This window comes from Pelecanus crispus, chromosome 9 (genome assembly GCF_030463565.1).
Source record: "Pelecanus crispus isolate bPelCri1 chromosome 9, bPelCri1.pri, whole genome shotgun sequence".
In the NCBI taxonomy this organism is placed as follows: Eukaryota; Metazoa; Chordata; class Aves; order Pelecaniformes; family Pelecanidae; genus Pelecanus; species Pelecanus crispus.
In genome coordinates, this window is record NC_134651.1 from 18,301,503 (window position 1) to 18,316,634 (window position 15,132).

The 15,132-nt window shown below is 36.2% G+C and overlaps 1 protein-coding gene across 1 annotated transcript in view; it reads right to left on the reverse strand.

Annotated features, from left to right (window-relative positions):
• Positions 1-1,036: 1,036 nt before the first annotated feature.
• Positions 1,037-15,132, reverse strand: part of PLS1 (plastin 1) — a 46,860-nt gene continuing 32,764 nt past the window's right edge. Inside the window, exons 10-16 of the mRNA XM_075716088.1 lie at positions 13,606-13,801; positions 8,406-8,484; positions 7,141-7,255; positions 6,307-6,440; positions 5,236-5,359; positions 2,405-2,529; positions 1,037-1,919 (exon numbers count right to left, since the gene is read on the reverse strand). Of these exons, the coding sequence (XP_075572203.1) occupies positions 1,784-1,919; positions 2,405-2,529; positions 5,236-5,359; positions 6,307-6,440; positions 7,141-7,255; positions 8,406-8,484; positions 13,606-13,801 (909 nt within the window). The 3' untranslated portion in view covers positions 1,037-1,783. The remainder of the gene's footprint in view (positions 1,920-2,404; positions 2,530-5,235; positions 5,360-6,306; positions 6,441-7,140; positions 7,256-8,405; positions 8,485-13,605; positions 13,802-15,132) is intronic.

Consider the following 15,132-nt stretch of genomic DNA (forward strand, 5'->3'; position numbering starts at 1 on the left):
GTATGTCAAACTTCTATGCTGAGAAGCATGAGAGGTTGCCCCTGAAAACCCATTTCAGTTTAATCAAAGTTTAAAATAATTCTGGACATATGAGTCACAATTGTAGCAGATTTTTTCCTAAAGGGAACAAAACACAACAGCAATAGTTTACACAACAGTAAATACTGACCTTAGAGAGTAAGTTGCGGAGTGCCTGGCAGGTAAATACAGTACTGTAGAACTCCGTATCTCAAAAAGAGATCATTTATTCTTGCAGTACAGAGATTAAGTAAGCCTCAATTCACCTATCTTGAATAAGGACTTAGACTGATTTGTCTCCACAATCAGGGCAAAGAACTTAAATTCTGTACTCATCATCATTTGGAACTGGGAATAGAAACCAAGTAACTAGCAAATGTTAATAACTACTTCTTGTCCAGACAGTACAAACCAGTAGAGACACAAATGGATCTAAATCCAAGCACTTAATTCAACTCCCAGTATCCCCTTATATAGTAGAAACTAAATGGAATGCATCTTTTTTCTGTTAATCTTATGCAAGATACTGAAGATGCAAAGCTTAGTCCAACTGTTCACTCATCATGATTCTTCGGTTTTGTCACACTGAGGACTGTTTTCAGGAGCTGAGAGAGAAAGTAGCAGCCTCATACTTCAAAAAAGAAAAAAAAAACCACCCCACTTTCATTTTTACTTAGTTTTCTTTCTTACTGTTTGCCTTCTGGTAACAACTTTATTAAATGGCCAGCTGCAGAATGTTTGGTGAAAATTTATGGCTGCAGAGAAAGGAGTACAAATACTTACTTTAAAATAAATAAGAAAATAATTATGGACTTCCTATCATCCAGACAATGCACCAGTCTTTTAAGACAAAACCTCTGCACACATGATATATACTTCAGGAAAAATCAAAGGAGCAATCTATAAGGAAATGCAATACATTAATGTGAAACCCCAAACTGGACTAGCCAGCTCTTTATTGTTTTCTTACACAATATTTCATGAAAAATTAAAAAAAAAAAAATCAGATGTTTAGTACAACTGCAAAAGCTAATGCATATGCAGACCTAATAATGACATGATTACATTTGTGCTTACTATTTGCTGTTTTTTCCTTAAGACACAGACTGTAAAAGCTCCTGCTGAGTAACAGAACAAAACTAGTACATTTATTTAAAGATTATTCCCACAAAAAAGTTTTATCAGCTTTATCAATATTCATTAGGTTCCAGACATTATCTTAGGCCTTCACTTGCTCTCACTGAAGTCAATGGCAAGACTCTCATTGGCTTCAACAGGAGTTAAGCTCTCAAAGAATAAGGCAAGGATGATAACTTTTGTGCAGTTAGGAGTAATATAATAGGACTGGAATGTACCTTGAGACTTGTATGACTACATGCAAGTAACACCCACAACAATCAAACAATGTTTCACAATAGGTCCTGAAATAACTTATGTAAAATTATGCAGATTCTTACAATGCTATGGAAACTAATACATATGAAGCTTGATTGATATGGTGTGGTTTTCTTTTTTTTTAAAGCAATACAAATCTATGATGTTAATTTGGTAATGAACATGTTCTGAAAACAATATTACCCATAAATAATCAATGTGTTATGAAATTGAATAAAATTTTAACTAATATAAACACATTATTAAAACGTAATTAATGAGTATATTTGTGCATACAAATTTTCTTGTTTTATCCTAAGCTTCAGAACTCTGTAAACTGTGAGGCATTCATCGTGCTTAACATGGCAGAAAGTTACATTACATCTTTTCATTATTTTACTTTGTTCAGTCCTCTTCCCATCAAACATGCAAACACTGTCATCACCATTTTTGGCTTCACTTCAACTAGATCATCTGGGAGAGCATATATACGAGCACCGATTTTTCGAGCAACTGAAATGGCATACCTTGGAAAACAAGAGAAAATAAATATTGTTATTTTCCTTGCATCTACTAGTGTGCCAAGATTCACAAGAACAACAGATTTTAATAACAGGATATGCCTGTTTACTCACTATTTACACTCTACGAGAAAAATGTACGTTGTTGTGAAGAAAGCATGTATTAGCAATTGTATTGGCAGATGTTTTGCTACTGGTTATCAAAACATTTATTTTTGTCAAAACCAATATGGATTACGGCAGGCTATTAATAAACTAATTGCAGTGGAGTGGTGGTAGGTCATATCAGCCACGAATTTGAGTTCCTATTTTAAATATGCTAGAAAAATAGCTCTAGAATATTACTTTATAATATATTCTATTTGAAACAAATCAACTAGTATTAGTGTAATCTCGCTCTGTTACCAAATCAGTAAATCATTCATTACACCATGAATTGATGCATTTCCTGCGCTTTAGGAAAATACAAAGCATTCATTTAAAAAACTTACTTAGCATTATTCAATTGGTCCTCGTAAGAAAGATTTTCTCTCTTGACCATTTCTGGACGAACTGCTTTTGGTGCAATGGCATCTATTAAATCTAGGACAGGTAAACTAGTGCTAATCGATCTGTCCTGAAAGAAAAGACTCAAAAGATTAGTATAAGGAACTTGCTTTGATTATTCTGTCCTCACAATACAAAAAACCCTACAGCACATCTTATGTACCTATTGAAAGATAGCAGCATGTTTTGTTACTTTATTGCATGAAGGTTTTTCCCCCTTTTATGAGGTCTAATGCTCTTTTCCGCAATCAAAAATGATAAGGTTTGCACTCAGCATTGATACCATTATTACAAAAATGGTTTAAATTTATTTAATGAAAAACTCCTCTCCTTCCCTAAGGAAGGAAGGGAACTTTGAAAGAAGTCCAAGGACCAGACCTTCACGACAACAAAAAGGTATTTACATTCCCCAACTACTTCTATTTTTCTCCTTTTCTTGTAATGGAACTGTTTTCTGCAGTAGTGTATGGTATATAGTAGTGTATTTTTATAATTTTTCAACTTGGATGGTATTCTGAGCTTGTACGAGCAGTCTGTATTTTGCATTTAATACACAGGCATGTGTTTTCTATTCTTAAAACAGCAAGTGCTATTGCTGCAATTATTTCTTCCCAACTATTAAGGCAGATAAGCAGCTGATGATGTCAAATCAACAGTCAGCAGACAGTGCCAGTGAGGCTGGCTCTGTTCCTGCAGGGGCTCGGCACAGAAGCCACATGGCACGGCTGCCTTCACCACCAGGACAGAACTATGATTTCAAATTCAGTGAAGTCCCATAGAGCCACCAGATTAATTATACATTTTAAAATAGTAATATAAATCTGCTTGAAGACATTGAATGCATGGGGTATCTCCCCAAGACTAAAGCCAAAACCACACTTTTGTAATTTTTGTTTGAACTAATGGCAATTCAATGGAACTTCGCTTTTATAGTCCACAATAAATATGAGGGACCTCTGCTTTCTCTGCTACACAAAATGCTTGCTGCAGTAACCCCAAAATACAGACAAAAATTTGAATTGTGCATGACAATATATTATGTGAGTGTTGTCAAAAATCAGTAGGAAAAAAGGTATACTGAATAATACCACTTTACATCAGTAGCTCCTTACCTCTATTGGTCTACCATCAGTTAAATTACCTTAAAAAAAAAACCCACCAATGCCCCCCCAAAACCAAAGGCATACCAAAAGCAAGATGTTGGGACAGATTCTCTTCGTACCTTCAACTTATTTATACCACCATTATTACAATTTATGTAGAAATAAGAGAAGCAGCAATCCCTTTTAAGAAGATGAAGGCCTAAGTTACTTTCTAGAGTAAAAATCAAATATTTTCTTCAATCAATAAAATTACTTCATATTACCTTTTCCCTATTGCTTACCTAATTCAATTTCATAACACAGTGAGCTCTCAAATACTTAACTTGCTAGGTTCTTATGTTCCTGTTGTGAACCACAGACTGTTTCAGAGTACACAATGAACCTGTATAAGAATGTTACATTTGCATGCAAGTGCAATTATTAATCTACCATTTCTAGAGAATGAGATTCACACAGCATGACACACCTGACATACATACGACTTATTGTCCTGGTTTCAGCTGGGATGGAGTTAATTTTCTTCCCAGGAGCTGGCATAGTGCTGTGTTTTGGATTTATTAGGAGAAGAATGTTGATAACACACCGATGTTTTAGTTGTTGCTACGTACTGCTTATGCTAGTCAAGGACTTTTCAGCTTCCCATGCTCTGCCAGGTGCACAAGAAACTGGGAGGGGGCACAGCCAGAACAGCTGATCCAAACTGGCCAAAGGGCTATTCCATACCACATGACATCATGCTCAGTATAGAAACTGGGGGAGTTGGCCGGGGAGCAGCGATCGCGGCTCAGGGACTGGCTGGGCATCAGTCGGCAGGTGGTGAGTGGTTACATCACTTGTTTTTCCTGGGTTTTGTTCCTCTTGTTTTCCTTTTCACCATTTTTAAAACTATTACTATTTTTAAATTATTTTATTTCAATTATTAAACTGTTCTTAATACATACATTTTCTTACTTTTCCCCTCCTGATTCTCTCCCCCATCCCACCATGGCAGGGGGAGGGTGAGCGAGCAGCTGCATGGTGCTTAGTTGCCGGTTGGGGTTAAACCACGACACTTATTTCGTGTTCAACACTTCAAAAATGTGAAAGGAAAGCGTCCTTTATCAATTTGTTCATATTTGCTGAATGGGAGAAGCCCCTGTTCTGTACAGGTCTGCTGCACATCAGCAGTGCCAATGAAGACAAAAGATGTCGCTGGTTAACTTGGGCTCCCTCTCCTGGCTCTGTCACGCACGAATATGTATTTTTGACCATCTGTTATTAAACATGGTGATTCCCCCCACCCCCGCTTCAGTATTTCCAAAATTGTTCTTCATGTTTGTACAAGCATGAGAGTACCTATATCCAAAAAAATTTGGAGGATATATGACATGCCATGCCCAAACGTTGGTAACTTCAGACAGAAGCCACTTTGAAAGTTTAGCCTTTTGTTGTTGTTGTTGAGGGTTTTTTGTTTTGTTTCAAATCTTACAGCAGCCATTATAATTGCTTTTTGTTTCTTATTAATAGAATTGTCAAATACTTTTGAAGAGTCACAGACTGTCAGAAATACTTCCTTATACAATTATGCTAGCTGACAGGAGAGCCACCGTTAAAGCTAAATTGTTAACAGATCAGGTTAAAAATCCCAGATCTGATTATATGTGGAAAGGAAAAAAGTAAATTAATTTGATTACCTTGAAACTTGTAATTGAAGTTTTCTTATTTGCTTTTGCAAGTGTCTGATTCACCCACTTAATAATAATTTCATCATTTACTTTTTCTCCCTCTCCAAGGTCTGATAGTACGTTCAAAGTATACCTTTAATAAGAAAATAAAGAGTCTGAGTTAAAGTGAGTGGTAGAACTCGACTCTGCTAACAGTATCAAGCTACAAGCAAAAGTAAAATATTACTTCAGCACTGTAACAATGCCAAGTACTTACCTTCTTAAGGTACCCTTACCTTATAAACTATTTAGTACTTTCAATCACTTTTTTGGTTGTTGCAAGAATAAAATAACATCCCCAAACTCATAATACTCACCGTTACATCATCTTCATATAATTGTTTTACTCAGCACGTCATAACTAATTTTACTTTGTAAACTTACATGGCTCCCTACCATCCAAGTCACCTTGAAAACTGAATCACAACAGTCCAAGAAACAAAAAGCATTGAGTATTTTGGGGTAGGTGTAAGAAAATTAACTTGTGGAAAATGTTTGAAATAAAATACTCTTTATTTAAATCAATTTATAATATGTAAATTCCTGCTCAGTGCACCCGCAAGAGTGCATTACTAGTACATTACTATAGCTTTGATGGCCTAAAAATTTCTTCCCATTTTAACTTCTATAGCATACATCACCTCTTCCTATTTATCTTTCTTTTTTGATTTTAGAAATATTTCAATTACTCTCTACTTATGGAAAGATACATGGAATAAACATGAAATAAGTTGTGCTCTTTTTATCTGCTGTAGGATTTATAATATTAATCACAGGTTTTAGTATGTAAGGTTTTAGTTGTCTCTATAAATGGATGTGTACACATACACACTACTGTGGTTTCAATCACTACACAGTATGTAAAACAACAAAACCTGTATAAGAGTTTATCTTTAAGAAGAGGGATATTTAGAAATGGCTCTCTAGAATACCTGTTGGGTGAACTAAACACTAGCTTTAATTTGCCTTGATATACAGACACACATACATATACAGATACATATACATACACACATCTATCATATACTGTGCCTGACTTACCTTCTCATCAGCTGCCATACCAAAGCCAAAGTCAGAGTTGGATTACCCTCATTTAGATCGTGTCCAGCAATACCAACCAGTGAGAATTTGGCTTTTGTCTTCCCAAGTTCTACTGCATAATTGCAATTCTCAATCTAAAAATAAATGTTGTGTGCAAATAATGAAAATACCTTAGTATTTCTATAATAGGGACCTATAATCTATGTGTATTTTTAATTACTTTGACTTACTGTTACCTGTGGTGAGATTTGGAGCTAGAGAAAGATTTCTAGCCTTTCTACACTGTGATTAAAATAACATAGTTTTTACTATAAATGCAAGTATGCAAGATTCCAATGATAATCTTTTTTCACACTTGAGAAAACCAAGTTTACTTCCACTGAAGTCAAAGAATTAATATATACTTACATCAAAACTGAATTTGGAAAAATATGGAAGTGTGTTGTTCTTAGACAGACAGTAATTTCTTTTTTCCCCGTGTACATTTCTGGCTTCATAATGATCACAAAACTAAATGAAAGCTTGGATTCTGCAAGTCTTGCACAAATTCTCCTGGCAGCACATAAAACTGCTCTGTGAGAAAACACCTCACAATATAAGAGCATCAGGCAGTGATAGCTGTGTCAGACCTGAAAAACTTTTACTTATATACCCTAATTAGACCCTAAATTAAATACCTTGGGATAATATCTGGAAGACCGGGGGCGGGGGGGGGCGGGCGCGGGGAAGGGGCAGGACTGTCTCAGTAGCACGCAAATCTAGACAACCCAGATTACTACAAACAGCACAATGGAAGACAGTGAAACTGGATGGTATTACAGAGTATCTACCCACCTTCTTCATATTACCACCAAGTAATGGATAAGGAGGTTTGTTGACGTGGTTCCAGTCAACTGGCACACGAGTCATATCATACAATTGGAAGATTATTAAACCATCAGAGAGGTCACTAAACCAGAGTAAAAAAGTGTTTCTAAGTACAAAAGCTCATATTCACAATGAAAATGTTAAATACGTGAGACTTCTCAAAGTGTAATTAAGTTGGTGAAAAATTCAAGTCACATAAATAAAAATTTGCATTGTTCTGTGAAGAAACTGGAGAAACTGTTGCTTGATTTCTGCGATTATTTACATTAAATTGTGTATTTAATTTCATTATTTTCTCAAATCTCAGTAAAGTAAGCACAGCCACTGGTTCTACCAACTTTAATTAAATAATTGCTTTCCTAGGGTAGCTAAAGAGTTTTCATTTATTGATCTAGTTTTAGTTTCCTCAGAACTTTCCAAAATGTTAAATACTCATACTTTTATCTACACCTACAGATGTATTTTGGTAAAGAATAATCAAACCCAGTATACTTATCTTGTGAAAAAAGAATACTAGGAAAAGTATTATTTTCCCATTATAAATCTCATTCCTGATAATCTCCTTCAGCTACATGCTAAATGCAATTCTCCACGTTAAACTATCTACAGAGGGTATCACTTTACACAGGTCAGAAAACAGAAATCTAACAGCAAGTATACATGCAAGCAGATGTTCCCAGTTGCTCCCTATTATCCCACCTGTTATTGATAGGATTTGAATCAATTGCTGGCACAATTTGAAAGTGATCAGAAGCATCTAAAAAGCATGCTAAAAGCCCTTTGTTTTGAGGGAATACCACACTGCATAGATTCTTACAGTCTACTCAGCAGACATCTATCCTCTCTTACAGTTTAGAATTACATTACTGTTGTAATAGGTTTGCAGTAATTTCATCTGCCATGAGAGAAAATACAAATCATGTATTATAAAACACAATTACCTCAACTTTTCAAAAAATGTAATTCCAAGTACAAGTGAGTGATGGGAGCACACCAAAACTTCTTAGGTTTTCTAGTATTTCTAGATCATGACTGGAGTATCTGAATCAGATACTGCTTGATGTGGTTCTACAGACCAGTTTTGAAGTTCCTGTCACACTGTGTGGAAACCTGGAAATCACTGCTGTTCTAATAGAAATACAACTTCCCTTTCTTCTTCCCTTCTTCTTTCTTCCCCTGTCATCCAAGGGAAATCAAATTATTGTTTTAAAAAAAAAAAAAAAGCACCTTACCTGTATAAATGATTAACATATGGGCTCACACCTAGTGAGTTCATCCAGTTTCTGAAAGTCCTTTCTTCCTTACTTTCTCCTATGGTGACAAATATAATTCTATATAAGTTATTGGAGAAAACACTTTAATAAGCAATGTTTAAATGACTCTCACAGCCCACCCCCTTCCCATCCCACCCCCCCTGCCAAATGAGTTCATCTTTTCCCTAACAGTAGTCTCTACTGGCCAATAAGTCAAGGCAATCCTATCAAATTCAAAGTCCCTCAGTTCTGAGTGCAAGGCCAGAGGCACTATAGAGACTACTATTAGACTATATTTTTCTGTGTAATACAATTTGATAAAATACAGAAATAGACAGTTTGTTGATTATCTTTTAGATAATTAATATATCATGGAGAAAATAGTGATGATTAGTAACTTCCTAAAACCAAAGTCAGTGGAAATTGCATTCAACACTATCTTTAGATCTGTTTGATATGGTTTATTTTTATTAAAAGTTAGTCCTAACACGCTTATTGCAATTGCATCAAATTCCAGAAACTATAGCCCCACTTCTCTCCATGCAGAAGTTCCCAGTATTAATTTGTGAAGGTCCTCCCCAAAGCAATAGACCTCACCTTTTCAGCTTTTGACACTGGAGACTCAGAAAGGCAGTAGTGTATTGGTTAAATTTGTGAAGCTATTTACTGCCAAGGGGGCTAGTTATTCTTGCAGTTTTAACTAGCAGCTCGGCTTCTGAGAAATGCAGAAAATTCAGTAGGAATAAAAAAACTAACCCCTTCACTTTCCTGACTTAGACTGTTTTTATCTATTGGAATTATGAGTTCCTAAGCTAATGCTCTTTCTCTATAAAGTTACACTTTCCAGTAATACATTAATTTTCTACACACATTACCTACATTTTAACAATGTATCTGTGGCCAATTGCATGTCAATTAGTGCTGCATAAGCTGTTTTCTCTTACATCAAAAAAGAGCATTTAAGAAAATATTTAGCTTGAATATGTGAGCTTGGAATAACCTCATCGGTTTGTTCCCCTGGGCTGATAATCCACAGTTAAGAAAACAGAAAGGACATTGAGGCAGAAAACCTCCCCAAACAATGAAAGAACGGATTTCTCAGGACTGAAACACGTAAAAATCTGAGTAAGACTTTTCTTTGCTTTTTTTGTTTGTTCCTTAGAGGATAATGGTACTGAGTTTGTCTAATGAGGTTTACATAACATGAAAACTGTCTCATTTAGTACTGCAGTTCTATGTTGACTACTGAACAATGAATGTTTTTGCAAAATGAAGCTACTGTATAAATGTGTTTCTCATTAGAACAGAAAGAAAACTTCTTTAATATTATTTTTCCATGAAATAGACCTATGTCATAACATTGATTTTTAGATCAAGGTTACAGTTTTAATCTAGGTCTCTTCCCCTTCTATACAAAAAGCCCTGAACTTCAAAATATATTTATAAAAAAAAATTAAATTCAGAAATGTAATCAACATTTTCCAAGAGAATAAATTTTATTTTAAAAGTTTCAGCCAGCTTACTTTCCTTTCCGATTATTATGGAATAGATTATATTAATCCTACTGCTATATTTTCTTTCTAAAAGGTTTCATAGACCTCTTTCTATGAGGTCTTTCATATGCAATTCAAACTAGTATTTGTTTCAAAGATTTACTTGTAAAAATTATCAGTCACTGATGAATACATGCTGAAACAAAGAAAAATACTATTCTGCAAGGTCTCCAGGCAGTCAGATCTGTTTCACATATTCCTTCCCATAATACAATTAAAAGACAAAGCATCACATTTTATTACAAAGTTATTAAAAAAATCAGCATTTTTCCATAAAAAAAAGATACAATCAAAATACAAGCATGCTATACAATTTAAGTTTGTAAAGAGTAACTTAAATGAGGTTGTAGCATTTTGAAGCAAGTCCCTTTTGCTTTTTTTCTTTTCTGAAGTTTTTAGGCTTACTGAGCTTTGAGTTGCTTTGCAGTAGCTAAAATACTGACTGCAAAGTGCTTTTAGGAACACTTGTCCATTGCAAAGATGGTAACGAGATTATTTAATGAACTCTTACTAAACAAAACATAGCTACAAAAACAGATATTCAGCAACTGCACTCAGACTGAGGATTTTAAAATGCATGCTTAACACTATTGAAAGAATCCAAAGTAGCCAAGCAGGAGCAAGAGCATGCAAGTTGGGCAGCATCCTTTTGGATAGTGGGAATCCAGGAACTAAACCCAGCATACTATATTTAATATGCCACTGTAAACAAATCCCTTTATCATGCAACACGTAAGCGTTCATAAGTTTTCCAGATGGCTGAGAACTGACCAATTTTTTTCTCTCTATTCTTTTATTCAAAATATACCTTGTGATCCTATCAGGAACATATCTTCTGCTGAGTGGTGCAGCAGATAGCCAAAATCATTGGAAAACTGCAGAAAGGGGGCAGAGCTACACAAAAGAGAGAGGAGCAAATTTGGTAGTATCCTTTATATTTTCTGCCATCTCTTTCTTTGAGATCATTATACTTTGGAACTGAGCGGGGAGTAGCCATAGGGATGGGGTCAAGAATCCAAAGGGCTCCAATTCTCTCTGAAAGACAACAGAGCTCAAGATGCAATTTGCACCCAAAGTTCAGCTGGCCTGAGCGGGAGTGGTTAACCCCCTCATAGTAACAGCCTTGAAGGCTGCCAGCGGACTAAGCAACAGCAGCAGAGGACATCTACACTGGAGGCAACGTGGGTGGACACAAGTCCCTCCTCTTCCTCCCCCCAAGAACACATCTTTCTATGTGACTTGGACTCCAAACTCTGCTGCCTTCCCCACAAGTGAGAGGTTCCTCAGAGCAACAGCAACACCCAGTTAAAGGTCGTGCATTGACTGAGGTCAGGACCTCCCCCTCCATCCCCACATAGTATCGAACATTCATTTTGCTATATCAGTATACCTGAGGGATATTCTCTCTGTATACAAGTGCACATTACCAGACTTGTTAAGCATTATCAGAGCAGGTGTCAATTTATGCAGTGTTCATTGTCTTAAAGCAAAGAGAATAGCCACATTGTACTCTTTGAGTGGAACAGTCACTGAAAAGATGGAATTTCATGTGGGAAAATGAAGACTTTCAGAAAGCTCTACTCACCCACACATGCCTAGAGCTTTACATCTTGGTTCATGGAAGGCCCCTACTGGTTAAACCCACAGAAAAAACTATATGGCATTTGACTTACTGCAAGTCCTGCCCCCATTTTATATGCATCATGTTAGACCTGTGGGTTTTTTTTTTTTTTCTTCTCTTTCTTATGACGGCATATTAAAGCAATAGAAAAATACAAGGACAATGCAAAAATCAACCAGAAGAGGACAGAGATGATTAAAACACTAGGAAAAAAAGAAAAATTGCAGAATAAACACTTTTATGGAGTACAGAAAAGCACGAAATACAGTACCTACATTAGGAGGGGTCAAATCTGCATTTCATGAAGCAAAATAGGAAAGCATTATAAATCATGAGTCAGATTTCAACAGACAATCTATGATGAAACTACAAAGAAATGAATGTCTTATATTTTATATAAAGCCACCTTGAGAAAACATCAGTAAAACCACAAGATTTTATGGAAAAAATAAAACAAATTAAAATAAAACCACATTTACAACATCATCTTTTGGCTGTAATAACTGTTTTGATGACTTAGGTCTACATGACAGCACAGAAGTTATTATTTGAGGGCAAAGGAGAGTTGTCTACTGGCCTTTGAACAGATAACATTGGCATGATTATCCATCTCTAAAATATATACTGTAAACAGTAAGTTAAATTTGGCCAGTATTTATCATTACAAAAATCGTAATCTAACATTCAGGTGATTGTAACTTTTTACAAACAGTTTTAGCTGAGACTTTGATCACATCTAAATATTTTAGGGAAGTTCACAAAGTAGTTCAGCTGTTTTTTGCCATGCCAGTGAAAACTTCTAAATTTGACCAAGTTTCCGGTATTTCAAATCACACCTGCAACTTTATGTTCAAAACAGAGAAGCTGAGCTGAACATATCCCATCTCCACACAGCTCCTGTATACATTTCCAAGAGCATACATTTCTAACAGAATTGCAGCAGAGGAAGAGCAGGCCTTTCCTTCAATCATTTGTCCGGGATAGCAGGGACTGCAGTGGCTAGGGATATCGCAGCTGAAAAGGGAAGACTACCTCCTGCGCTCTGATACCTCTACCACAGCTGGCACCCAGCTGAAACTGGAAGAGCAGGAAGCCTGAAACAGGAGCGGTCTGAGGGATACAAGATTTGTGAAGTAGGGATGCAGCAGAGCAGACAAATTATGAAAAAGAGAGGAGCAAAGGAAGATGGACTCACCTAGATGGAAAGGAAACCTGATAGGAACAGTAAGAGGAAGGCAGGAGTAGGCAGTGCAGAGGAATGTGTGAACATTGCTGATGATTCTCCCGAGTGCGGCACCCCTGATTCTCACCATTCCTTTCAGATCAGTGAACAACTGTGAAATACACTGGCAGGAGCCATTTCATTATCCTAAATTAGCCGGTCCACAGAAAGGGTAACAGCCAAAGATTGCTACCAATTATCCTTTTATCTCTAGCATTAGGGGTCTGAACCGTACAGTTAAAGTCCAAACTTGCTGATATGCTAGGATCTATATAGGTTGCTGACGCAAGAGATTAATATGGGTTGCTGATACAGAAGCCTTTTTTTTGATGTTTTCTGTTTTAAATGGCAACAAACTAGCACACATACACACACATATATATAAAAAGAATATGTGAAAAGTACTTTAAAAGACCATTACAGTTGCATAGTATAGCACTGCAAATTAGGGAAAGCTAGAATTTGTGATCAGCTAAAATATAAACAGTATGGAACGAAGCACAGGAAACTGGAAAGGGAGTAGGAGGACAGTTTTTGCTCCTGCAAATGAATGACAGAAGGTTATTCAGGAATAGCCTTTTAGTCAGACTAACACAAGTGAACAATATTCACAGTAATGGGGACTTCTACTAAGGCTTATATTGAAAGCTAGTGAGAAAGCTCTACATGCTGCTGTTAACACAGGCACTATCACACAGGGATCCTATTATCACAACCTAGAAGGAATACTTAAATAGAAATCACTAATATTCTTATCTCCTGTATGCTTAGTAAGTTGAGTACCTTCTAATAAATTGAGATCATAAGATGAATTGTCAGGCTTGTGTAGGGCTGGATATGTGTTAAAGAGATTTGCAACAAAAGCCAAATTGAGTTTAGGGTTGCCTGCAACCACATCAGCTGGAGTTACAAACTGTCTGCAGCCCAATTTATCTGCCTGTTGGAGCATGTATTCAGCCCTCCTCAAGTCATTTTTATCCTAAAAAGAAAAAAAATAATAAAAATTCATTTGTAATGAATACTAGCATGTTTCCACTCTTTAACAAATTTTCAGTTTGGCGAATCTTTAAGTGACCCATGTCAGTTCCTCCCTCATTCCCCCAATGCCCGAGCTAGCTTTTACAGCCCCTAACAATTACCCTCTTCCCACCTTCCTTCCACTTTCTTTCTGTCCTTCACTTCTGTGGCTGCCTGCGCAGCATTCCCCATGAATCACAGCAACAGCAGTAGCAGCCAGAGGTGTAGTGGTTGTATTTCTGTTTCCAGGCTGTTGATTCCCTTACTGCATATTCTGCTACATGTGCCATAGGTTCACCACCACTTTAAACCAATATTCTAGAGCACAGCAATTACAGATGATGCCCAAAACCCTCAGTAAGAGTTTGAATGCTTCAAAATGTGATAATTGCTATCTTGCTTTCCTTTTAATGTTTTTGCCTCTGAACTGTCTGAAGTTGGTAACCTATGTGTTTTGTTTATTTGTCCTTATTATTAATCTACATAGAATAAATCAGTCTTCAAAATCATGTAGCATATACTTTTTGCCTCTAATCTTCACAACACTGAGTTACTATTTATAGGAAAATGAGTTAGTAATTGAATTATTGTTAGAATTGAACAACAGTCAGTAATTCAGTGTTGGTACACTCAACCAGAAGCTTGCTCTAGAACAAGATGTTACATGTTATAGATACTGGTTTATAACCCATTACAGAACATGCTCATAAGAACTGTAGGAAATTACGAGGGGTGGTGGTAATCAACTACTATCCTTTCTCACTCCCCCAAAAAACCCAAAAGCAAACAAATAAACTAGAGCTCTCCTCATGAAGGAGTTTGAGAGGACTAAAGCTTGTATGCAAACATAATTTTGCATGTGGGATTTCATTATTATAATGAATAAATGAGATTCTACTTAAGACTGATTGATATATAGATATCTGTATTTTAGGCATGCAGTTCAATTTTGTATCAAATTCATTCTCAGAATAATCCTTCCAACGAGCATTATGTAGCAGCTTAGAGAAAGAAAAATGTTTTCACATCTACCTAGGCTAGTTTTAGACGCTCTATCCCTTTACAACTTGAAGCTTGACAGTTGTCACGCTTTTCTGCTGGTTATTGGAACAGCTCACATGTTATTTCTGAATGCTGTTTGGTTTGAGGAAGGATCACCAGGTTTGTGAAGTCTACTCTTTCTCCTTGTCTGAATTCCAGAAGAGCAGAACTGAAGCAGGATGTTTTAACATTCATGTTGGAGGACCCAACTGAAAATAAAGAAGTTAGACACTACTCCAAGTAAAACATAGC